At 41.8% G+C, this 26,001-nt stretch overlaps 1 protein-coding gene across 5 annotated transcripts in view; it reads right to left on the bottom strand.

Moving 5' to 3' along the window:
- TPK1 (thiamin pyrophosphokinase 1) overlaps positions 1–26,001 on the bottom strand; it is a 568,487-nt gene that overhangs the window by 227,089 nt on the left and 315,397 nt on the right. For all 5 annotated transcript variants that reach the window (XM_074945273.1, XM_074945274.1, XM_074945278.1 and 2 more), the window contains one exon: positions 20,955–21,027. In XM_074945273.1, the coding sequence (XP_074801374.1) occupies positions 20,955–21,027 (73 nt within the window). The remainder of the gene's footprint in view (positions 1–20,954; positions 21,028–26,001) is intronic.

The following is a 26,001-nucleotide window of genomic DNA, read 5'->3' as shown; positions in this document are numbered from 1 at the left end:
AAATAAAACCTATGTTCTCTATATAGCTAAAGCAAAAACAAAATTAAATCATATTACACTTACTATTAAACTGTATTAAACAGGCTAGGTAATTTTAAAAATCCCTTTCTCAGAAGACAGGCAAAATTAGCAGTATATATTTATGTACACAGAAAGGGAATGTTGGCTAGTGGTTAGAGTTTGGGACTGAAAATCATGACTCCTGGGTTCTGTTCTTTGATCTGACACTGACTTTACAGGGGATCGTGGAAAAATTATCTTGGCATTTAAGTTGAGGATCCAAAAGTTAGAGGTTATATTTGAAAAGGTGGACTTAGCCTCTAAGTCTCAGCAGACCCATATGAACAATCAAATACTCACAGTGGTACTGCAAAATATTCAATTAATGGTTATGGACTGCTCTGAGATCCTTCCATGAATACATCACATAAGTATACTAGATATTACTACTAGTAGGAACCCTCAGAAGTAACTGACGCACAGATTTTAAGAACTGTGTGAATCAGTTACCCAGCAACAGCAAGTATAAAAATACATGCACACAATTTGTGCTTGAAGTTACCATGACTTCATGTCTAATCACAGTAATTGCATATGCAGGTGCCAGAGGGAGGTGGCCAGTTAAAAGGCATTTCTGCAAACGGTTAACTGATTACACAATTAGTTGCAATCACTACATGCACAAATGGAGTTCATACAGTGTTATATAGAGAGACAATCTCAAAGCCTGGAATTCCTGTTACATTTTAACTGAACTCCTTTGGTCAAATCCTGAGATCTTTACTTGTTGGTTACTCAGGAAGCACTCTCAGGCAGCACTCTCAGGAAGTAAGGATTAGACCTCTTCACTTAACATTAGAAATAGAAATCTTTTAAAGAAGTTTCGGATCGTGCTGAAAGAAGCGTCCTATAAAATGGTTACAGTTTGTGCCTCTGTTGTCCCTTAGATTTCCATGTATATGGCTGTAGCGAGGAGACTCCTTTAAGTGTATTGAATTTAATGGGAGTCACACAGCTTAAACATTTTGAATAAGTGATAGGGAGAGACTACACACCTCTTAGGGATATACATTTTTCTATATCTACCAGACAAAAATCACATTTAGCCCAACCTTCTAATGCATCTTGTAATCTTCAGGTGAAAAGCTATACATAAGTGTGAAGTATTATTATTACCTAAAGGACTCTTATCTTGATCTACTGCTCTCTCTGATCATTCCACTCATCTGGCACCAGCCTCCTCTCTGTCCCATCATAGAATATCAGGGTTGGAAGGGATCTCAGGAGGTCATCTGGTCCAACCCCCTGCTCAAAGCAGGACCAATCCCTGATTTTTGCCCTGATCCCTAAATGGCCCCCTCAGGGATTGAACTCACAACCCTGGGTTTAGCAGGCCAATGCTCAAACCACTGAGCTATCCCTCTCCCCAACTATCAACCATCTCGCTTCAGTCAGTGTGGGAATTTACAGCTGCTCTGTAGCTTGCACTATCTGACAATCACCTTCTTGTATCCATCAACCTTAAGGAATCCATCTCTGACTTATTAATTATTCAAGTATTAATTTATGTATTTTATGTTTGAATTGCAGCTTTAATGGCTCCCACTATTACCACCTCCTTAAGTATTCTAGCATGTGAATTATAGTTAGAGTTTAGATATCATTCGAAGAGCAGGTCAAAGCTCAAAGGTCATCAGTTATTTCAATGAAGACCAGGGTGAAAATCCTGGCTCCAGTGGGAGTTTTGCCATTGATTTCAGTGATTTCAATGGGGGCAAGGATTTCATTCAAGGACAGTTGAATTGTGTAGCACTGTTCAGGTTTCATTGAGAAGTATGGCACTAAAAGCTATAATTAAAGGCATTATTTACAACTACCGTAACAGTTTATTACCATAAGGTGGGATATTCCTGGTTGAAATACATGCAGAAAAGCTTTCTACTGAAGAAAGAAGCTTCTTGACAGTTTGTAGCACCACTTTGATTCTCAGCCTGTCAGTCAGATTCTGAAGAGGGTTCCAACCTGTTCACAGGAATTCACTGAAGACCTCAGACAATGCTACTGGGATGTTCCGCTGTGATAGAGGAAAGGAATGGAAAGGAACTGGCACCGGTGGAGGAGGTGGTGGTGGTGGTCAGATAGTCGTTATGAGAACAAATTCCCAGTCAGACTAAATGGGCACCAAGAACTTGGAGACAGGGTTGGTATTATTGTGCTGGATAGGTCTGCTGCCAACAGAGTTTCAGCTCTTCTCAAAAGGGAGCAGCAGACCGATGGGAGCTCTCACACTATGACCATGTCTACACTTACTGGGGATCAACACTGCTGCCCTCGATGCAGTGGGGGTCGACTGAGTGTGTCTAGTGAAGACCTGCTAAATCGACAGCAGAGTGCTCTCCAGTCAACTCCGGTACTCCACCAGAACGAGAGAAGTATGGTAAGTCGACAGGAGAGTGTCTCCCGTCGACGCAGCGTGATGTAGACACCGCAGTAAGTCGATGTAAGCTACGTCAACTCCAGCTACGTGAATAACGTAGCTGAAGTAGCGTAACTTGGGTCGACTTACCCCTGTGGTGTAGACAAGGCTTATGAGAGCCCAGGACTGCAGAATTCACAAATCAGATTTGCAGATCACAGGTGGACCAGTATAATAAGGGTAATACCAGAAGACTATACACAATTTTCATAACTCACTTGAATATGACCACCAAAGAAAGTAAAATTGTTCAAATTCACGACCATTGGGTTGTAGGACAACAGATGGTGACACTTCAGAGTATTCAGTTCCGTAATAAACTATAAAAATGTCTCACCTGCCTCTGCCCACTCATCCTCTACCAACTCCTGGGATTGTTTTAATACCACAAGCCCTTGAACATCTAAAGATGCTTTTTTTTTAAAAAAAAAGTCAACTTGCCAAAGAAATCTCCCCTCCTCTGAAATGTAGAATTTCTCCCTGAAATTACACCTGCCTGAAGCCCAGTATGGGCAAGATTCACACCAGCACCAGTAACAGCTTCTCTAGACAGAAGAATGTCACTAAAAAGTTTGTAAGTTTATTTTAACAGCTCCACAGAGACAAAAATAGGAACTTATAATATCGGACCTGGGAGATTCCCAGCTTCCCAGTAGGACACAACACATGCTTCTAGCCCCAGAAGGCCCATGATATTAATCTTTAAAACTGTAGGGTACTGACAAGCTATTTTAGGCTGGTTAGGGGGGTTAATAGCTCCTCTTAGGCCCCACACAGTTAGATTTATGGCAACGGAGGCACCTATTTTTTTTCTTTTTTTAAATAGACAACAGAATCAATAAAAATATTCCCAATAAGGTTTAAGACCTCTCTCCACACACACAGTCGTACAGTCAGCTGTCCATTCCATCGCCGTGAAAGTCCAGATCAGAACATAAGGAGAGCCTTCGTGGTTACATTAGGCAGCAAAGAATATTTTTATTTCCTCAGGGAGCTTGAGAGAGCTACTGGGATCTAACCTAGTGTTCTTAGAGGAGAGGAAAATGATCAGCAACAGTCAGCATGGATTCACCAAGGGCAAGTCATGCCTGACTAATCTAATTGCCTTCTATGACGAGATAACTGGCTCTGTGGATGAGGGGAAAGCAGTGGACATGTTATTCCTTGACTTTAACAAAGCTTTTGATACGGTCTCCCACAGTATTCTTGCCAGCAAGTTTAAAGAAGTATGGGCTGGATGAATGGACTATAAGGTGGTTAGAAAGTGGGCTAGATCGTTGGGCTCAACGGGTAGTGATCAATGGTTCCATGTCTACTTAGCAGCTGGTATCCAGCGGAGTGCCCCAAGGGTTGGTCCTGGGGCCAGTTTTGTTAAATATCTTCATTAATGATCCGGAGGATAGTGTGGATTGCACCCTCAACAAGTTTGCAGATGACACAAAACTGGGAGGAGAGGTAGATATGCTGGAGGGTAGGGATAGGATACAGAGGGACATAGACAAATTAGAGGATTGGGCCAAAAGAAATCTGATGAGGTTCAACAAGGACAAGTGCAGAGTCCTTCACTTAGGACGGAAGAACCCCACGCACCGCTAACTAGGGACCGAATGGCTCGGCAGAAGTTCTGCAGAAAAGGACCTCGGGGTTACAGTGGACGAGAAGCTGGATATGAGTCAACAGTGTGCCCCTGTTGCCAAGAAGGCTAACGGCATTTTGGGCTGTATATGTAGGGGCATTGCCAGGCGATCGAGAGACATGATCATTCCCCTCTATTCAGCATTGGTGAGGCCTCACCTGGAGTACTGTGTCCAGTTTTGGGCCCCACACTACAAGAAGGATGTGGAAAAATTGGAATGAGTCCAGCGGAGGGCAACAAAAATGACTGAGGGCTGGAGCACATGATTTATGAGGAGAGGCTGAGGGAACTGGGATTATTTAGTTTACGGAAAGAAGAATGAGGGAGGATTTGATAGCTGCTTTCAACTACCTGAAAGGGGGTTCCAAAAGGATGCATCTAGACTGTCCTCAGTGGTAGCAGATGACAGAATGAGGAGTAATGGTCTCAAGTTGCAGTGGGGGAGGTTTAGGTTGGATATTAGGAAAAACTTTTTCACTAGGAGGGTGGTGAAGCACTGGAATGTGTTACCTAGGGAGGTGATGGAATCTCCTTCCTTAGAGGTTTTTAAGGTCAGGCTTGACAAAGCCCTGGCTGGGATGATTTAGTTGGAGATTAGGTCCTGCTTTGAGCAGGGGGTTGGACTAGATGACTTCCTGAGGTCCCTTCCAACCCTGATATTCTATGATTCTATCACATACAGTCTGTCCTGAAACTGCAGAAGAGACTGCAGAGAAGGACTGGGCAGTTTTTGGAGCTACCACTTTTGGTTCCATCTCAGGTTTTCTACCAGGACTTGATCATAGCTGGGAACTACAGGGGCTGGGCCTTTAGGGGAATGGAGTTTCCAGGAACTCTTCCTGATCTTTCCTGGCCTTTAGCAGGTTGACATGGTACACCTTAGTGTCTTTCCACTTGCTGGGTTCACAGATCTCAGTTTAGTGCTCTAACTCATATGATCACTTCAGAGGGGCCTTGCCATCTGGCCAACAATTTGGATTCCGAACTGGGAACCAGGAGTAACACCCAGGCCCCTGGTTGGAACTCCTGGATACGGCTTCCCTTGTTGTATACCTTGCTTGCCCCTTTTATGCCTTGACTAGATTATCTCTTGCAAACTTGTCTGAGAACTTTAACTTCTCTCAGCAATAGCACATATTGTACCAAGTTTGCAGCCTTGGAACTTCATTTCTCCCATGTTGCCTAAAGGAGGTTTAGTATTCCACTTGGCTGTCTCCTGTAATTTGAATGGGGAGAACCCTGTTAATGCCTGAGTGACTTCGTGGATGGTGAACAGGAGTGGCAAAAGTATTTGTTGCCAGTAGCTAGGTTCCATGGCTACCAACTTCGACAACATACTTTTCAAGGTCTTTTTACATTTCTCTACCAGGCCATCAGACTGCGGGTGGTACACACCAATCTGATTAAAGCTTTTATCTTCAACAGGCTATGCAGTTTCTTCATGAGTTGTGACTAAGTTGGTGTTGTGATCTGTTATTTTCTGAGTAATTCCCACCCAGGCAAACACTTGCATGAGCTCCAGGGCAAGTGCTGTTGCCTTCGTGGGGTGGAGTGGAATCACCTCAACGTATTATGTGGCATAGTCCAATATATGACTTATTTGGTGGAATCCAGATGCACTCTTCTCCAAGGGGTCCATCATGTCCATGCCAATCCTCTCAAATGGGGTTCCTATCAAAGGGAGGGGTATCAGTGGGGCTTGGGGTACCTTCCATTGACTTGCCCACTGCCATTCTGGGTAGGAGGTACAGTACTTTTGGTGGATACCTGGCCAATAAAATAAAAGCATCACTCCGTCAAGTGTTTTCTCCTGACCAAGGTGTCCCCTACAGGGTATGGCATATGTCAGGCCTAGTATTTCCCTGTGGTATTTCTCTGGGATGGAGGTGCTGATTCTCATCCCTCAGTGAGGCTTTGGGGATGGTGGTGTATCAACCACTTTCATCCTCCAGCCAGGAGAATCTGCATGAATTGTTCTAGGCCAGCAATGTTCTCTTAGGTGTTGGGCCACCGCCCATGACTGTGCCCCAGGTGTGAACCTTTCTTACAGAAACTGCTGGTGGTACATCGCAGTGGAAATTTCAAAGGCGACTAGGATGGCCACTGTAAATTGTGGATAGTCTTTTGCAGCCATCACATTTGCACCGCCTGGGCCACACTGCCTAATCCATTCCTGTCAAGTAGGGTGCTAGCTCTCTGCGGGCCAGCAAGCCGCCATAGCAACCCTTGCAAGGGGTACTAGGAATGCTTCAAGAGTCATCCTGCAACCCCATTTTTGTTAGCTTTAGTGGAGGTCTCAGAACAGGGACTGGGCTGTTTCTGCACTCCCCAGTGTACCCTGGTCTGAAACAGCATGGCCATCTGCTGCACCACTTGCTGATCTCTTTGCTGGGAGGCTAATTCCCCGGTAAGCTGTTGCTGCTGCAAGATTTGCTGCTGTTGATGTGTGGTCAGCTGCTGGAGCAACTGAGTCTGTTGCTGCTGCTCTTTGTCCATACCCATTTCAACAGCTTGTCCACATTCCTCTTTAGCTTGCTCTCCTTTTCTAGGTTGCCCATGTTCTCCACTACTTTTTAGCAGGCTTCATTCAGGGGCCAGCAGACCTAGTGGTCAGGCCATGACCAAAGAGTCCCTCTAAGTCTGTGGACCGAGGGGTGGATGGTCAAGCCACAGTTCATTGCCTTCCCTAGAGTCTTCAGGCAGTCAGGGGTGGAGAGAGGGTAGGGAGACCTTGGCCTGCCCTCTCCACCTGGTTCCAGCCCAGGGCCCAAGTAGAGAGAGAGGCAAGGGCTGAGTTGGTCTCTTTTTGGCTTCCACTCCAGATCTGCCTCCCCTGGGTCCCTTCCTACCTTCCCTCTTTTTCCTTTCGTTTAGTGTGTGGCCCCAGCCTTGTCCTTCCAGTGTCTCAGGAATTCAGAGCATCAGCACACCCTCAAAATCAGTTGTTCCCCTTAGACAGGGAGAACAGGGGGCAGGCCCTTGGCCTCCCACCTGAGTCTTACAGTCTCAGTCCTTCCCCTGAAGATGAGTCTGCTTCAGAAGCTGCTGCCTGTCTGCCTTCTTGCAGCCACTCTTCTTCACTCTCCCTCCACCTGATTGCCAGACCTCCCTATTAAGTAGACCTCCATAGAGACCATGCCCAGTAGCTGCTGAGAGGCAGGGCTTTCTTGACCCACTATTGCTCAGACACTCTAATGTCTGTAAATCACACCACTTGCCCTTAGTGCCAGTTTCAGATCTCTCATGGCATAGAAGGAAGCAGGGCTCCTAGTATGTTCCCACCACTCCAACAACCCATCCCACTGGAAGCACAGTTTGCACTCCCCCAAACGTACTGTTGAAGTGTGAGCAGGCTACTTCTCAGGCAGATACAAAACATAGAATGACTTGTCCCCAGTTGTGTGGAAGAAGCCAAAACCTGGCTGTATGTTTTCTATGACTATATTCCATTCTTTGGTATCAATGGTTCACTTAAATGTCATTGTCACCTAGACAGGCATACTAACTTCTGCCACCTTCACTCAAAACTTGGCTCACACTTATACCCCTTTCAAAGAACCTGGCCTGAATTCTGAGTTTGTAGCAAAACCAGGTGAGTTGGGGGGTTTGAGTCCTGCAACATAAGAGCACAGCTCTAATTACTTACAAATAACCAATAACAGATACCGAACGTAAGTTCTTTGAAACATTCTGCCCTCAGAGATAAATAGTGAGCACCTAAAAATGAAGACAATTTTCTCTTATATTTGCTCCAAGGTGAAATAGACATATAAGGCCCACCTACATCATCTGTTCCAAGAGTCTTCAGCAGCTGGTGCTATATTAGAGCTGTCTTTTGCTTGAATCACAAAATAACTCTGTTCAATTTTCTTCTCTAGATTAAGCAGTCATTGTTTAATGACTCCCCCCAACAACCCTTGTATTTATTTTCTTTCTAATGAATTTCTGCTTTTCAAAGTGTTCCAATATTTTCTCCATCACAGATTGACAGACTGGGGCAATGTCTTTTTAAGAGATTACAGAATTAATTTCTTTGGAACTCTGAAAAAGAAATATCTGTCTAAAGCAATATGGTCTAGACTATTTATCAAGGGGAGAAAACACTTTCACCTTGGATTGAGAAACAACCCTATATTTAGGGCCCTACCAAATTCTGCCATTCTGGTCAATTTCACGGCCAGAGGGTTTTCAAATTGTTCACTTTCACAATTTCAGATGTTTTCAAAAGCACCTAAGTGGCTTAGGAGCATGTTGCAATTCCTTTCAATGTGGCATATGCTCCTCAATCACTTAGGTTTTTATGAAAATCCCACCATGGATTAGGTTTTAGGAGTACAAATTTAAAGTCCTAGTTTTGAAGACATTGCCTCAAATGTGCAGAAGTGTACTATATTGTAAGATATGTTTTTATAATATTATGGCATAAGGAAAATAAAAGGTATAATAAGACTGTCATTATAGATCATTCACCATACTTCCTGTGTGGACAGGAAGTTGCAAACTGCAGCACTGACAGTATTCAATAGAGCACTGTTCAATGTATGCAAATGTTAAAGCCATGAGAAGTAATCTCAAGAAAGATAAATCTAACACTCCTTGTCCTGTAGTTGAAATATTTGAGGCTTGATTGGTTTTAGTTGCCCATGTACACTAAAATATTTTGGCTGTGAAATGGAGCTATCAGCAAGAGAAGTCAAAACTCCACCCTCATGGTGGCTGATAGGGAGAAGAGCAGACATACAACCATTCACAAGGGAATTTACTCTACAAGTTGTCTCACTGAGATCAACTGACAGTTTAACGACCTACTCAGCACGAGAAAGGCTATTGCAGTCTAGCTCAGTAAGAGGAGGGAGAGGAACCAGGACAAGTATCCACAGAGGATCTTCTGCATCCAAACAGCCTCACATACAGAATAATGTAAAACCTGAAGTATCTATTGGACAGGTACAGAGTTTGCTTATGCTTTGGGGCTTATTCTATTTGTCCTTACAGCCATGTATGCAAACCTCCGGACATGGCTGTTTGTGAAGAATAGCTCATACTACCTATGTTTATTGTCATTCATTCCGGCAGAGAAAACAGAAAGGGTACAGTTCAGATTCATCAGGATCTTAGGGAACTAATAGTATTCTTATTTTAGAGTGAAACAAAGTAATTACACATTTAAAAGACAGATGTCACTTCGTTCTACTCGGGGAGCTTAAAAAAAAATCATTTCAGCAAAACTTTAGCAGGCCACTCTTGGTTTGTCTGGTTAGTCCATCCTTCGCAGTCACTTGATTAATAGAGACCAATTAGCGTGTGTAGTTAACCCACTTTTACAAAACTGCCTACCCAGCACAGCTCTTGATAATTTATGACATTTCTGGAAGGGTACAATACTACTTCCATTAGGCTTTAGCAGAAGACCAACATAACTTAAGTCATCTTTTACCACTTGTTAGGAAACTTGATCCCAGCAGGATCTGAAAAATATTGTTTCAGAATAGAAAACTATATTAGTAGCGTAAATACTACAGTTGTTAACATAGCAAACACTTTGGCTTCTGTTGAATAATTACATGGCATATAATCATCCTAGTCACAGAAATCTAAATTGTGTATACAATTTACCCAGTGAATAATGGAATTATCTTGTCATGAAACGATTTTTTTTACTTGACAAACTAATATTATATTAATATAGTCAGGCCCCCTTAAATGAATACCTGTTGAGAGAGGGTTTTATAATAAGAGTTACTTAAGGCTCGGTTACACAGGACTATGATTTTTGCTATAAAACTGATGTACTGGGTTGGCTGGGCAGCTCTCTGTGGTGAGGAAACTCTGGATACCCCTAAAGTTCAGAGATATCCAGAGCTTAGACACACTAACCTACTATCACTGCCTAGCTCCAACCTCTGCTGTAGTAGAGCTCTGCCGTATGATCTGGCAGCAGCCATCTGCCATCCGTGTCAGGCATCTCTAAAGGGAAGGGCCCACACTTTCCTCACACCTCAGGCAGCCATTTTCAGCAGCCTTCCCATCATTATTTGAGGGGAGGCTCCACAGAGTGCCATCCCCCAAAAGTAGCAGTGGTATCTTTTTGAAAGCGGTACAGAACAAAAGCATGCCAGAGTGTCCATGAAATCAAAAAGGACATGAAACTTGAGGTTTCCCAGAAAGGCTGAGCTCTCTGGGACATCACTAGCAGGAAAACCAAAAATCAATGGTAGTGAATGACCAGCACAGTTAGAGATTGGAGGAAGAACCAGGGAGACATTAAGAATGTTCTTCCAAATCTAAATTACATTTCAATTTGAGTCCAGCTTATGAATGGATGAAAGTTTGTAGTGCCGTGGGGTGACAGACTTAGGGCTGGTCTACACTAGAAAATCAGATAAAAAAAATCAACAGTCTTGAGTGACATAGTTAAGCCAACCGAAGTCCTTGGGTAGACAGTGCTAGGTGACCAGAATTGTTCCGTTGACCTAGTTACCGCCTCTTAAGGGGGAGGATTTACTACAGTGGCTTTTATAGGTACATGCGTGGAAAAACCAAACCAGCTCCGTACTATTAGAGGGTCATACAATTTCTCCCTCTCAAAATTCAATGCGAGCTGTACACCTGAGGGAAGAATTATGTCCTAAATGCAAACCATTTTTACTTTTAAAAATATTCTATTAAAAATTAATTTTAATGACTCTGTTAAATTCCTCAGGATTCAGTTTTATCCTGTGCCCAGTCATATAATTTAAGATTTAGAAAAAGAAATACATGAGAATAGACACTGAGATGTTTATAACCTTTAACGTACGTGTTAAAACTGATAACTGATGAAAATTAGTTAACATGGGGGGATAACTGTTCACTTCTCCTGACCACAAGCATTTTCAGCCTCTAATAAACACATGTAGCACTTAGCGAGCAAACAGAAACACATTTATAGCTGAGCAAAACACCTCAGTGTAAACATACACATGTACATTACCTTAGTATTACAAATGTTACTGAGCCTAACAAATAAATTGGCAGGGAATGCTCTTTGTCAACACTGTATGAATTTAGAATTAACACAACCTTGATGAACAGTAAAAATCAGAAAATGTAACAGGAATGCCAGATTTTGAAGCAACTGAAGAGTTATTAGAAAGGAAAGTTTTGCGGTGGTGGCCTCTCTGTAAAAATAAGCAGCTCTCAAGGGCTTTTTTAAAAAAAGAAAGAATAAGGAAAACAAGCCTCTAAATTATAAATTAAAAGAGATACTGGACCTATAAATGCATATATTTATAGTGTCTGATCACAGATTTGTACTAGTGCCCATAGAAAGCAATGGCAAACCTCTCCCGTTGGCTTCAAGGAGCCCCGGATTGGGCCTCCTGGTTTTAGACATAAGTGTGTATCCTGTATTATTTTAAGAACACCCCCACAGCATCTTTACTTTCAAAAACTTTTTAAATTGGGCTTTGTTTGAGGCACAACAGCAGTACAAGTGGTTGTTTTGTCTTTTAAAGTAATGTTTAAAAGATCCTAATAGAAACGCTCAGCTACATTAACAAGGCGACAACACTGGTGACAGCAATATCACCACATGTCCTCTCCATGTATGGTATCTTTTCCCCTAGATATCTCAAACTATGCATGCCAATGGAAAAGATAGCTTAGGCTCTTATTATGGGATCACTCAATATGATCAAGTTAGTGCCATTTCACACATTTTAATAATCACAGAGGGGCAGGAGTACTGAAGTAGGGTTACCATACGTCCGTATTTTCCAGGAAATGTCCGGCTTTTTAGTTCTTAAATCGCCGTCCAGGAGGAATTTTTAAATATCTAAAAACACCCAGGAAAACAGGGACGTATAGTAACCCTAGATGGGAGCTGTCGGAGCGGGGCTTGCAGGCGCCAGCAGCGTACAGAGAGCCGTCCCCCCCACCCCCGACCCTAAGAGCCAGAGGGACCTGCCGAGCGGCGAGGTGTGGAGTCATGGCGGTGCTTAGCTGGGGAGGCTCCTGGGAAGCATCCGGCAGGTGCCTCTGGCTCCTAGGGTCGGGTCGGGTCGGGTCGGGTCAGGGGGCTCTCTGCCTGCTACCAGCGCCTGCAAGCCCCCCTCATCCCCCCACCTGACCTTAGGAGCCGTGGGGGGGGGGGGAAGAGGGCTCTCTGCACGCTGCCGGCACCTGCAAGCCCTGCTCCATGGCTCCGGCAGCTCCCATTGCCGCTTTTTCCCGGCCAGTGGGAGCCATGGAGCTCGCGCTTATGGCAGGCGCAGCACGTGGAGACCCCTCGGCTGCCCCTGATCCTAGGAGCCAAGGGACCTGCAGCAGAAGGGGTGAGTAGGCGAGAGGGGGGCGGGGAGGGTGAAGAGGCGAGCGAGCGAGTGGCTGGCTGGTGGGCGAGGAGGCAAGTGGCAGGCGGGGAGGGTGAAGAGGCGAGCGGCGAGGGAGCCAGCAGACGGCGGGAAGGTGAGGAGGAGGGCGGCGAGCCAGCGGCAGGTGGGGGGAGGGGGTGAAAAGGCCAGCGGTGGGCAGTGGGAATTGAAGAGACGAGCAGCGAGGGAGCCAGCAGTGGGTGGGCAGGTAGGGGTGAGGAGGCAAGCGGTGAGCCAGTGGCAGGCGGGGGTTCTCGGGGCGGGCATGGGGGTTTCTGGCAGGGGAGTGAGGAGGTGAGTGGCAGAAGGCGAGCGGGGACGCCTTCTGAGGAGGGACACAGCTAGCCAACAGCGGGCCAGGGAGTGAGGAGGGGTGTGGCGGCAGGGCCGAGCGGGGAGGGGGTTGGACCTAAGGCAGAGTGGGGGTGGAGCTTGGGAGGAGCGTGGGTGGACTGTGGGTGGGGCCGACAGCACCCCAATGTGGAGTGTCCTCTTTTTTTGAATGTTCAAATATGGTAACCCTAACTGAAGGATATATTAAATTCCTGTCCACCTCTGATATTATATACAGAAAATCCTAATTAAAAGACAAAAGTGAGATATAGTATTCAAAAAAGAATTATTTGACAGTTGCAGGGTAATGTTGTCCAATTTTAAAGATATTGAATGCTTAAATAAGTGGGAAGGACAGGTCTGAAATCTGAAGGCAATTTTAGGCAGCCTTCTCTTCTACTGGGCCTATTATACATGTACTGAACTAGCAAAACCAAGACTGCAGCATAGAAAAATGAAGCTCAACCTGAGCTCTTTATTCAGCAATAAATACGTTTGTTCTGTTCCTTCCCCAAAATAAAGTGTTCCTAACCCATCGTCTGTGCTTCACATTTATAATCATCCAGTACACAATTAATATCCTGTTAAACTGCACAATCCAGTGGCTTTGTTCCCACACCTCTTCATCCACTACTACATGTCACGTCTAGAGAAGATAAACCAAGAGAAATTTTATGAACTTATTTAAATCAGGGAGCACTGATTTAAATCAAAGTGATTTACATCACTGATTTTAATGATCTAAATCAGTATGCAGGAAGTCTTGATGTAAATAATTGATTTAGTCTTCTTTGGAAAAAAAACTAAAATGTACAAATGTCAACAATTTTCGTTTGTTGGTAAACATTAAAACATGTTGATTTGCAATTACATATCGTCCATACACTAAATGTGATGTTTTTTGCTAACCAGGAAGATATAGTATATCACATTTAAGCAATTTATACAGCTTAACATACATTTATTCAATCTTAATTTTTTCCCCTTTTTTATTATATTAGAAAATGGTGGCTCATTTCTTATTTACTAGATAAAGTTTAATAGAAATCACAAGTAAAAAATAAGTTGGATAGAAAATGGAATTCAGTTAAAATGCACAAAATACAGCATTTTAAAATTGTTTTTCGTTAGCTATATAAAGCTACCTTATATGTGATGTATACATAAGAAAAAAAGTCTAACAAAACATGTTTGTATTCAGAACTGACTGATTTATTAAACAAAGGAAGTATCATTGGTAATTAGTGAACTGAACTGATTGTTTCCAATCACCATGTCCTTCAACATTTTAAGAACTAGTAGATCTCATCTTCTCAGACCTCATTTTTATTCATAGGTTGGAAGAGGAAAACAAGCATTACTGTTTTTTCAGCTCCCAATCAGTTTCTCAATTTTGAATGAACTAATCATTGAACTGAACTGATTGAACAAACAGAAATAAAGAAAATATTCTCTCTGCACCTGCTTAAGAGGCTACTTCTGTCAAAAGCTGATTTAGCATTTCAAACTGGTTCTCGGTATGTGGCCAGTGACTTCCACCAGCGCCGTGGTTTGACTTTCTTTAAAAATGTTTACTGCTTAAAATTTAAATTAAACTTAAAAAAATTCAATATATTATAGTAAATTTAGGCCTTCACAGAGGTTGTCAAAATTAAATTTGAAGTGAATAGATTACATAAGAAAAATTTAATTGAATTTAAAATCTGTTTTAATAAATAAATTGCAACTTGATTTAAAAACATTGATTTTTTTCCCCCACCCTGATTTAAATGACTGCCCTGTAACACTTGTCATAACATCGCTGAACCTGCTAAAGGAGAAAGGAAGGTGTTGCTATATAATCCTCACATAATGTTGCTTAACTAGGAGCATGACAATAAATCAACCTAAGGATTCTGAAGGAGTCTTACCTGTTCCATTTAAAACCTTTTGACTTTCTGAATATACCAAGGGATGCCATATTTCCTGTAACATTAATGTCATAATGAAGAAAATGGACCTGATTCTCTTCTTATTTACATCTGGTAAATAAGGAGTAAACTCATTGAAGTCAGTGGAGTTACCTTAGTATGAAAATAGTGTGATGGGAAAATCAGGCCCATAACTGTCTCTTGCTCCTTGACAAAACTGCTTCCAGATCAGTATATTTTATATCACAACTAACTTCATATGTGGGCTTCGATACTTCCTCTTAACCAGCAGGGTGATACACCCTGTGACAACTACTTGCAAATGAGTATATTTTATAACATGATTAATTTCACATTTAAGCTTTAACAACTAACTCCTCTTATTCAGACACGTCAAAAATAATGCATTTATCTCAGTCAATCAATGCTGCTTTAAAAAGTAGGGTTTGACACATTGACATTTTATGCATGAGTGAAAATTAAATGAACTATAAAATACATTTATAAAACCAGAGAGAAATGTAGCTTTAGTTTCACAAATATGAACAAAATTACTTACTTGCTGGTGTAAATTAGCAAAATGACATGATTTGTTTTGGCCCAGTACCTTCAAATATTTGAACACAACTTGCCCTTTATCTAGCAAGTATATCAAGAGTGTATTATATACAATTAAATATCATACAAACTTTTCCACCATTTAGAGTCTGATGAGGGCATAGGGTGGGATTTTCCAAAGTACTCAGGTGTCGGCCTAGCTCTGCTCCACATGAACCCATACAGTTTTCCAAGGGCACATCTACCCTCAAAACGAGCACAGTGCTTGTGTAGTGCTTCAGTAAAAACATTACTATGCCAATGGGACAGCTCCCCCAGCCCCCATCAGCATAGTTAATTCACCTCCACGAGAGGCAATAACTATGCTGACACTAGCAACCCTCTTGTTGACATAGTGCTGTCTACACGAGGGGTTTTAGGGCTGGTATAACAGCGTTGCTCAAGGGTGCGGATTTTTCATAATTTTATCCATCTATGCAGAGGAACAAAAGTTCCTCCGTTTTCCCATTTGCAATCATTCACTCGGTTTCCTAATAATATAAATGTTTCATTAACAATTTATCTACATGACTTGATATCTTGTTTATCCCAGTCTCCTATTCCATGCCATAGAAGCGAAGCTCAAAGGAAGGGGAAAGTTAAAGATCAATTATTTTTGTGGCCATGAAAAAAAAAAAAACATGTCACAGACTGAAATCTGGTCTCCCACCATGAAATCTGGTCTTTTGTATGCTTCTACCCTGTACTATAGGGATTTCACATGAGAGACCAGCGTTTCTCAAACTGGGGGTCCTGACCAAAAGGGAGTTGCAGGGGGGTTGCAAGGTTATTTTAGGGGGGGCCGTAGTATTCCCACGCTTACTTCTACACTGCCTTCAGTGGAGGCAAGTGAGTGGCAGCTGGTGGCTGGAGAGCAGCAACTGTTGCCCGGGCGTCCAGCTCTGAGGGCAGCACCCTGCCAGCAGCAGCGCAGAACTATGGTGGCAATACCATACCACTCCACCCTTACTTCTGTACAGCTGCCTGTACAGCTCCTGGCCAGCAGCCACCGCTCTCCAGCTCTGAAGGCAGCGCCATCACCAGCACCAGTGCAGAAATAAGGGTAGTACTACCGCAACCCCCCCCCCCGCCCCCAATAAGTTGTGAGGAGTCGCAAGCTCCTTTTTGGGTCAGGACCCCTACAATTACAACACTGTGAAATTTCAGATTTAAATAGCTGAAATAACGAAATTTACGATTTTCAGACTCCTCTATGACTGTGAAATTGACCAAAATGGACTGTGAATTTGGTAGGGCCCTCCATATAGGGAAGTAGAGCCTTAGCTGGTATAATTCAGCCTTGCTTCACTGAAATCAGATCAGTGTAGCTCCACTGATTTTAAAAGAAAACTGCCAATTTACACCAGCTGAGGACCTGTCCCAACGTATCTGGGTAGGCATCATCTATTTTTATGTGATTCATAAGTGTACTGCATTTTACAGATTGTAAACAAAATGAGATGACTACAAGAACTGAGTAAACTACTGCTGGTACTTTACTAGCCCAAATGTTGTAGTAGGAGACAACAGTGTAGAGTACTAGCCAAATTCTACTTTTTTGCCCCCAACAGAAGAATTTCATACATTTACTTCCATGTTTACATCTGAATTTCAGACCAAATTATTCCAGGTTAAAAAAAAATTATTTCCTCTAGCCAAGCCACACCCCTGTAGGATCTCAAGTCGAGCAGTGTCTTTTCTGGCTCAGGCACCACCACCAAGAGTACAGATTCTCCAGGTTAGATTATGCCCTCAGTTACATTCGTACAATCACATTGAACTACTTGCTATCTTTACATCACAAAGTTATAGGCTTACAGACACTCTTTTCAGAGTTGAAGGATACATAGGACCAAATTCAGAGTGGACGTAAGTCACAGAATCACAGAAATATAGGGCTCGAAGGGACCTTGAGAGGTCATCAGGTCCAGCCCCCTCTGTAGTGACACAGGACCTAATACACTTAGACCATGCCTGACAAGTGTTTGTTCAACCTGTTCTTAAAGTCTCTAATAATGGGGAGTTCACAACCTTCCTTAGAAGCCTATTCCAGAGCTTAACTACCCTTATAGTTAGAAAGTTTTTCCTAATATCTAACCTAAATCTCCCTTGCTGCAGATTAAGCCCATTACTTCTTCTCCTATATTCAGTGAACATGGAAAACAATTGATGAGTCTTCTTGATAACAATCCTGAATACATTTGTAAACTGTTAGGAGATCCTCTCTCTCTCTCTTCTTCTGCCCCGGTATTCTTTTCTCATGACTAAATATGCCAAGGTTTTTTTAAACCTTTTGTCATTTTTTGTTGCTCTCCTGTGGACTCTCTCCAATTTAGCCGTATCTGTCCCAAAGTATAGCACCCAGAATTGGACACAGAAGTCCAGCTGAGGCCTCATCAGTCCCAAGCAGAACAGGACAGTTACCTCCCACGTCTTACATATGACACCCCTGTGAATATACCCCAGAATGATATTAGCCTTTTTTGAAACTGCATCACATTGTTTAGCCCATGCAATTTGTGATCCACTAACCACCAAATTGTTTTCAGCATGACCACAACCTAACCAGTTATTCCCCATTTCGTAGTTGTACATTTGATTTTTCCTTCCTTAGTGAAGTAATTTACACTTATTATTGGATTTCATCTTGTTGATTTAAGACTATTCTCCAGTTTGTCAAGGGCGCTTTGAATTCTAATCCTGTCCTCCCAAGAGCTTGTACCTCCTCCCAGTTTGGTGCCATCCATACATTTTATTCTCCATGCCATTATCCAAGTCATTAATGAAAATATTGATTAGTACCAGACCCAGGATTGGTCTCTGTGGGACCCCACTAGATACATCCTCCCAGTTTGACAGTGAACCATTGATATCTACTCTGAGTACAGTATTTCAACCAGATGTGCACCCACCTTATAGAAATGTCATCAAGACCACATTTTCCTAGTTTGCTTAGGAGAATGTCATGTTGGTCTGTGTCAAAAACTTTACTCAAATCAAAACAGATCACATCTACTACTTCCCCCATCCACTAGGCCAGTAACCCTGTCACGGAAGGAAATAGCTTGTCAAGAACAAATCATGCTAAACCAACCTATGTTGGCTATTCCTTATAAACCTTAATATCCTTTAAGTGCTTACAAACTGATCGTTTAATAAATTATTTCAGTATCTTTCCAGGTATAAAGTTAGGTTGCCTGGTCTGTAATTCCACAGGTTCTCTTCATTCCCCTTTTTAAAGAGAGGTACTATTTTTGCCCTTCTACAGTCTTCTGAGACCTCACCCATGCTTGCCAAGTTCCTGAAGATAATTACTAAGGGCTTGTATACACCACACAGCTTTTAGCGACAAGGCTGTGTCAACACAGCCTTGTCACTAAAAGTCAGCATGTATAAACACTCTTTCACAGTACTTCGCTGGCACTTTTGCCAACAAATACTTCCAGCCCCGCGAGCAGCGTTAGCGCTCTCCTACCGACAAAGCCACATTCACACTGCCACTTGCATCACCAAAACTTTTGTCTTTTCGCGAGGGCACTTTTTTAAGTACCCGTGAAAGACAAAAGTTTTGTCGACAACTTCACAGTGTAGACATACCCTAACAGCTCTGAAATTACTTCAGCTAATTCCTTGAGTACCCTGGGATGAATTTAATCAGGCGTTGTGGACTTGAATATATCTAACTTACTTAAATATTCTTTAGCCTGTTCTTTCCCTATTTTGCATTGTATTTCTTCCCCCATGTTAGCATTGTGTTGAGTATCTAGTCACCATTTACCTTTTTAGTGAAGATTGAAGCAAAACAGGTCATAAACACCTCAACCTTCTTGGTGTCATTATTAGGTCTCCTTCCCCATTAAGTAGAGGACCTACATTTGCCTTTCATAGTTCCTAGTGTATTTAAAGAATCTCTTCTTTTGCCTTTTATGTCACTTGCTAGGCAAAACTCAAAATGGTGGTGCAAGTTACACATGAACAGGTGGATAAAACATTCCTTTTATCATATAAATTGTAACAGGAAAAGGAACTGGTATAAAAAGGTGCAACACCCCCTGATTTAGCATACACCTTCTAACACCCTCCTACTAGTTCTCCCTCACCAAACCCACCCCTACATTACAGCTGTCCCTTGCTTGAACCCTTTGGCATGTAGGCTACACCCACTTACCAATGTGTAATTTACAGCACCATTTGCATCCAACTATTAAGTCAAATGTTCTCTGTGGTAGCACTCTTCAAGACTGATCTCTCACTACACTTTGAAATTAGTGGTTTACTTATGCAGAATGAGTCGGATAAACACTAATATTTAGAACAAAATGACATCTTTTTAAACTTCACTTTGCAAACATTAACCAATTAAGCATGCACTCTTAGGAATGAATTGAGTAGCTGAATCTGGATCAGATTCACAAACTGCTGGAAGATGGGAACTCTAGGTCTTCGGTACACAACACATGAAAACTCATGATCAGATGGGAGCTCTTATATCGGAAGACAATGCACCTTACATCCATTGTTCCTTAAGCAAAAGCTCGGGTTGGGTCTGTAGTGATAGCATATTACAGTTGAACTAGCAGAGGGGAACTGGGCCATAAGCTATTTTCTATTTTAGTCTCAGTAGGACCGTCCTTGTGTATGTTCTCCTACACAGCTGAAACCCAAAGAAGAAATATCAGATCTGTGAGTTTCTGAGGCTAAGTTGTCCACCTCATGAGAAACGAGCAGTCATTTAGCATGTTTGTAACTAGTGCCTGCGGTGTTTATAACCAGAGTTCTGCAAATTCACAGATGTTACTCCAAAAGGTCCATTTTCTTGGGCCTGAGGGTAAGACTCAGAGCACCAAGTCCCAGACAGACTGCTAAAGTGTTATGTGCAGTCCAATAAAAGATTTTACCTCACTCACCATGTCTCTCTAATGTAGAGTAGTTTAAGAATAGTGATTCTAAACATGATGTGGTGACTCTAAATATGAAGGGGAGTTTAATCAATAGTCAAGGCAAAGACCTAAGAAAAGAGAAAGTGTTAACATTAACTGTGTTGGTGGAAAATGTGCTGGCTGCATTAGCTACAAATTAATGTATGCAGGGATCTGTCCAGAAGTCCAATTAAAGTCTGTATTAGTCAAGTGTAGAGCTAGTCAGTGCATGACTCACTGTTTCAATATGTGATCAAGAAAGCAGCAGCAAAAAAAGTCTTTACATACTGTTTGTTGCTTGAAGGATAAAATCATATCCCATGAAAATCACATTTCTGAAAATATCTGTAGAGCTTATGTGGGTGCCCCGCTACATATAAATCATAGGAGTTTGAGTCAGGAAGTAAAGATTAGTTAGGAAAAACAGTCTTTCAAACTCAGACTTTCAGAAAGTTTGCAATAATTTCTTTCCAGGAAAATCTTTACACATTTCTACCATATTGAGATGATGCTGCAAATTCCCAACTAAAAGCCAACTGCATCAAAGTTCCTTTGTTTTTTCTATACATTATTACTTATTAAATTGTATTGAGCCACTCACATATAACACAAGGCCTGGTCCAATTCCTCAGAAGCCAAAAGGAATTGAGGATGCTCAGTAGGTGCTAAGGATTTCTCACTAATGAGTTGGATCCCATGGTGCTTTAACAAAAAAACAATGCATTTTACCTTGACCTTGTAGTATTCCCTGATTTCAGGCGTAATGGAATCAAAGTCACCACTGATGTAATCAGGCAAGAAGCTGAAAGAAAAGCAGTGAACAGTAAAATGAAAAATTAAGGCATTTTATTTTCTTAAATTAAAAAAAAAGATGGGGGGAGGAATATTCCTCTCTCAAAGAGAAAAGAAACAAGATTATGAAGCAGTCTACATAACAAAATTAATACTAAGTAAGCCAGCCCCTATTTTAACATGCTGCAGGACTGTAATAAACTGGTGTCCTCTCTATTCTAAGGGGCAAATAGTACACCTTTACATAGACACATGCAACTCCTAGATCGGAATTCAGCAAGAGCTGTGCATGCATATTTTAAGAAAGATTGGCTCTAAATATTTTTTTTATTTCAATACATTGCCATCAACAAAACAGCTTAAAAGCCAATTCATTATACTGTACTATCTAGTCTCTTAGGATCTTGTTCCTTTGCTAACAGCAAAAATAGTTTCAGGGTGTCAGACATTTAGCAGAATTTATTCTTTTATCAAAGTGTTACAAGACATTATAGGCAAGTGAAATCCAACATAACATCTCTGCTCACGTTGGCTAGCAAGAATAATGGATTCTTGATGGGAGAGGGGCCACCATGAAACGCCTAAGCGTGAGCTTCTATGCTGGCAAACAGCACACAGACAGAAAGTTTTAAAGGGATCTGAATTAGCCCTCTGCACCTTCAGATGTCATGAAGCCTTTGGAGCTTTTGTGGGCTGGCAGCCACTAGAGATAATTTGTTGCCCAATTTAGCACTCAGGAATCTGTTCTATACATTGCACCTACACACATATTAAAAAAGAGCTAATCAAATAAAAGTTACGTGAAAATCCATTTAATTTGGTTTTCATTCGCCTAATGATTTAATACACTAAAAATGTGCTGAATAAAGAAAGTTTGTTTAATCTTCTTCCTGCTGTGGTGTGCTCAGACCATTGCATGAGATGCTGGGTTTATTTTTTCTCTAAATACCTATGGAGAAGAGGACACACTGTATTAATATTGGCAACTGCTCATTTGTTTTTTCAGGTGGTTTGTTTTTAAGTTATTACTGATGTTCTATTTTATTATGGTTCCCTCTCCCCCTCGCCTTTAAAAAAAACCAAAAACTTGCCCATGGTAAGTACTCCTAAAAATTATCTGTGCCTGAGGTTTTGGAAACATTATCTCCGTTTAAAAAAAAAAAAGGCTAAGATCTGTAAGAATTTAATTTAAATTCTTAAAAGCATCTCTCCCAAAGTGTCATTGTCTTTGCTGTAAACAAACATAGGAATGGAGATTTTAGGGTATTTATTTTACCTTAATTGGGTTGGTTTCTCCCCAGAATAACTTTTAAGTGCATCAAACAGATTTGTAAACTCCATTATTATTTTAAAATGTATAATGAAACTTTAACTGTGCTATACAAAGTATCATTTAAGTGTTTTGAAAAAACAGTTTTCCACATTGCTAAAATCTTGTAAATTTAGATAAGATAGCGAGAGAAATGAAAAGGAAAGACAGTATTATGAAAGTGCTGGTTACTGTCCCATAGATAAGGCCGAAGTTAGTTTTGAAATTAAGTAGGGATTGGGCCATTTTGTAACTTTCGCTTGAGGTCAGCATGATTTTTCAAAGGATTTACAAGTAAATTCACTCACTGGCTTATAACTTAAAATTAATTTTAAAAAGGTCCTTAAAGAAATTTAGCAGCACATCAGGAAAATTTTCTCCCACTTGATCTTAACAGAATAACATCTTCTTTAAAGTTCCCACATGATTAAAGCTCATAAAAATCTTCTGCACTGGTTATATTAGATTTTTTTTTCTTTAAAGACTTAATAGTTATTTGCCATCATTGTTCTTAATAACTGGAAGTTTCTTTTTCATCAGGAGCTGAAAGTAATACTCTTCTACACAGCATAGAACTCCTCTCTTTCAAAACAGCCACCATTGTTCCCAACAAAAGCAAAGCCAACCTGTTCTCAGGGAAAATGGCAGTTCCCTGCTCCCTGGTTTTATCCAAGACTCCTGCATACTTGAGCAGGACACTCCAAGTTTTAGGGAATGCTCCTGCACCCACTGAAGTCAATAACAAAACACACTACACCTGACCCTCTCATTCTCATCAGTGTAGCTTTACTGACTTCAACACAAACGTAAGTGAGAAGAGAATCAGGCTCATTCACTTCAGTGGAAATAGGGTTGGACTCCTGGTTTGTTCTAGTCAGACAAAAACATCTGTTCAATAAAGCTGCTAGCAATTTAGTTTGCTACTGAGTCTAGGTATACTAATTAGAAGATCTCAGAAGCCTGAGAAATTTCAAAGGTGAACTCCTATCCTTTGTTCTTTTCCCTGCTTTCCTACTTGCTAATGCAGGGGAGGCTATTAAAACTAATGATAGGTTTCAGAGTAGCAGCCATGTTAGTTTGTATTTGCAAAAAGAAAAGGAGTACTTGTGGCACCTTAGAGACTAACAAATTTATTAGTTGCTAAGGTGCCACAAGTACTCCTTTTCTTTTTACTAAAACTAAGTTTACTCTGGATGTATAAATGGTGCCCCCACAAGTCAATTCCTGCCCTTCACCCTGTCAAAGAAGGAAAAACAATTGTTATGGAAGGCATCATATGATATATCACATTTACTTCTATGAACTTCCATAGATCATTAGCTGTTTTATAATTAATCTTGCTCAAACACCACACACACAGTCCAGAGGTTTTAATGTGGGCAAAACTGACTTTTATGATCACCTGTTTTCTTATGCTTTAATTCCTTACACTAATTACTAGCTGCAGTGTTTTTCTAACCATTAACGTTTCATAACATAGATGTTTCAAGAGACATATTGAGGGGCTAGGAGCAGAATTACAAGAGAAATAGAAACAAAACACATCCTCTCCAGGTAGCAATTTACCAGAGATTCTGGCTTAACCCAAATTGATACTAAGAAACTGTTGCTCGTTGAATTTCCATCCATGGAATTTTACAAACAGTAAACTCAAGAAACTAGTACAAACCATAACAAGTAGCTTTGCTGTACCCCTAGAACACCCTGCTTTGGCTTCTGATCAATACAACTCCTACATAGGTCTCTCCCCTCTGGGCAAAATACATCCTTTTTAAAATGTTGACTTCAAATGGATTCAGCTTCACCTACTTATCTCAAAGATAGGCATGCCTTCCTGAGAGGCCTGTGAACTCTGGCTGAAAATTAACCCCCGCAAACCCCAGGCCACTGCCCCCCCTAGAAACACCACTGGGGGCTGGAATAGAGCAAGGCTTCAGAATCCCCCTCACGGGGCACCAAACGGCCTGTATGCCCAACCCCAAGGTTATTGTAACTTCTCCTTTCTTCTTCTCTTTCCCCAAAACATACAAAAACAAACAAAGGAGGAAAATCTTTGAAAGGGTACAGCATTCCTGAAGGACACAAAAGACACACACCATGGGTTAGATTCACAAAGAAACTTAAATGAACATCACCATGCCTATCTTTTAGGTGTCTGGGAAAGCACTGGGATTCACAAAGCCTGGGCTTTCTACACAATGAATGGGGAGAGAGAGGCACCTTAGAATGGGATTCACAAAAAACCAGCACACTAGGTGGCTCCTTGCCTAAGATAGCCAAGGGGAGCTGCTAAGCCCCGCTGTCTCTCTCACAGAGAGGCATCTAAATCTGGCCTGCAGGGGTGAAACTCCCTTTGCCTGGGAGTCTCAGCTGTAAACCCCATGTGACAGTCGGTACCTGAAAGTATCACTCTGGAACCCCCATATTCACCACTGTCATATAATTATATGTTTTGTACAAAGTATGCCTTGTGAGGTACCATTTTAAATGTCTTGATGTGTTGAACATTAATATCCTGATGGATTGTATGTACTATAGTTATATGTGAAGTCATGAAGTATTGCTATGTGTTACTGCAATATATTGTGAGGTTGGGAACACCCATGGCCAGCCTTTCAGTTACGACAAAGGAGTAGCCATCACTGGCCAGATGCTCATTAATGGCTTAACACACAATCCACTATCACAGAGGCTTAGGGTGACCAGATGTCCTGATTTTATAGGGACAGTCCCAATTTTGGGGTCTTTTTCTTATATAGGCTCCTATTACCCTCCCACCCCCGTCCCGATTTTTCACATTTGCTGTCTGGTCACCCTACAGAGGCTCCTTAGAGAAGGCACATATGCAATGGAAACTGCTTGACCAATGGAGACTGCCTGGCCCCCACAACACAGCAAGGATCTTTCTAACAGCTGGAAGAAAGTATAAAAGAGGGAGAATGATACCATCATGCGGCTTCTCTCCCCCTCTCCATCTCAACACCTGGTGGACCATCTGGAGGTAAAAGACTTTGAACTGTGAAAGAATGATCCCAGTCTACGTATTGAGGAACTGTAAGCTACATATGCATCTGTTAGGGTAAGACTGCTTGATTCAAATCTTGCTTAGGGCACATCTTCACTGGCAATGTTAAAGCGCTGCCAAGTGGCTTGTGTAGTCGTGGCACAGAGCTGGAGAGAACTCTCCCGGAGTTCTAAAAAAACCACCTCCACAAGGGGCGTAGCTACCAGCGCGGGTGCACTGTCTATACTGGCACGTTACAGCGCTAAAACCTGCAGCGCTCAGGGGGTGTTTTTTCACACCCCCGAGCAAGTTGCAGCGCCGTAAAGTGCCAGTGTAGACAAGCCCTTAGTCTGTTAAAGATAAAAATAGAAACGCAGTCTAAATTCTATTTCTTAAGTAACCGACTTTGATCTCTATGCCTGCTACTTGCAATCACTTAAAATCTCTTTCTGTAGTTAATAAATTGTTTTACATTCAACCAAAACACACTGTTTTAGGGAAAAGCACTTGGGAAATCCAGCTCAAATTAACAAGGGCTCTTGCATGTCCACTACCCTTTTGTCAGAGGGGGCAAACGAGGTAATGAGCATACACTGGCCAGGCTTCTGACCAGTGCAAGATGGTACAGTTCTGGGAATGCAAGGCTGGGGAGCTGGGGGAAACTGACTGAA

Source organism: Natator depressus, chromosome 2 (assembly GCF_965152275.1).
Source record: "Natator depressus isolate rNatDep1 chromosome 2, rNatDep2.hap1, whole genome shotgun sequence".
NCBI classification, from domain to species: Eukaryota; Metazoa; Chordata; order Testudines; family Cheloniidae; genus Natator; species Natator depressus.
This window is presented reverse-complemented; position numbering and strand designations above follow the sequence as displayed.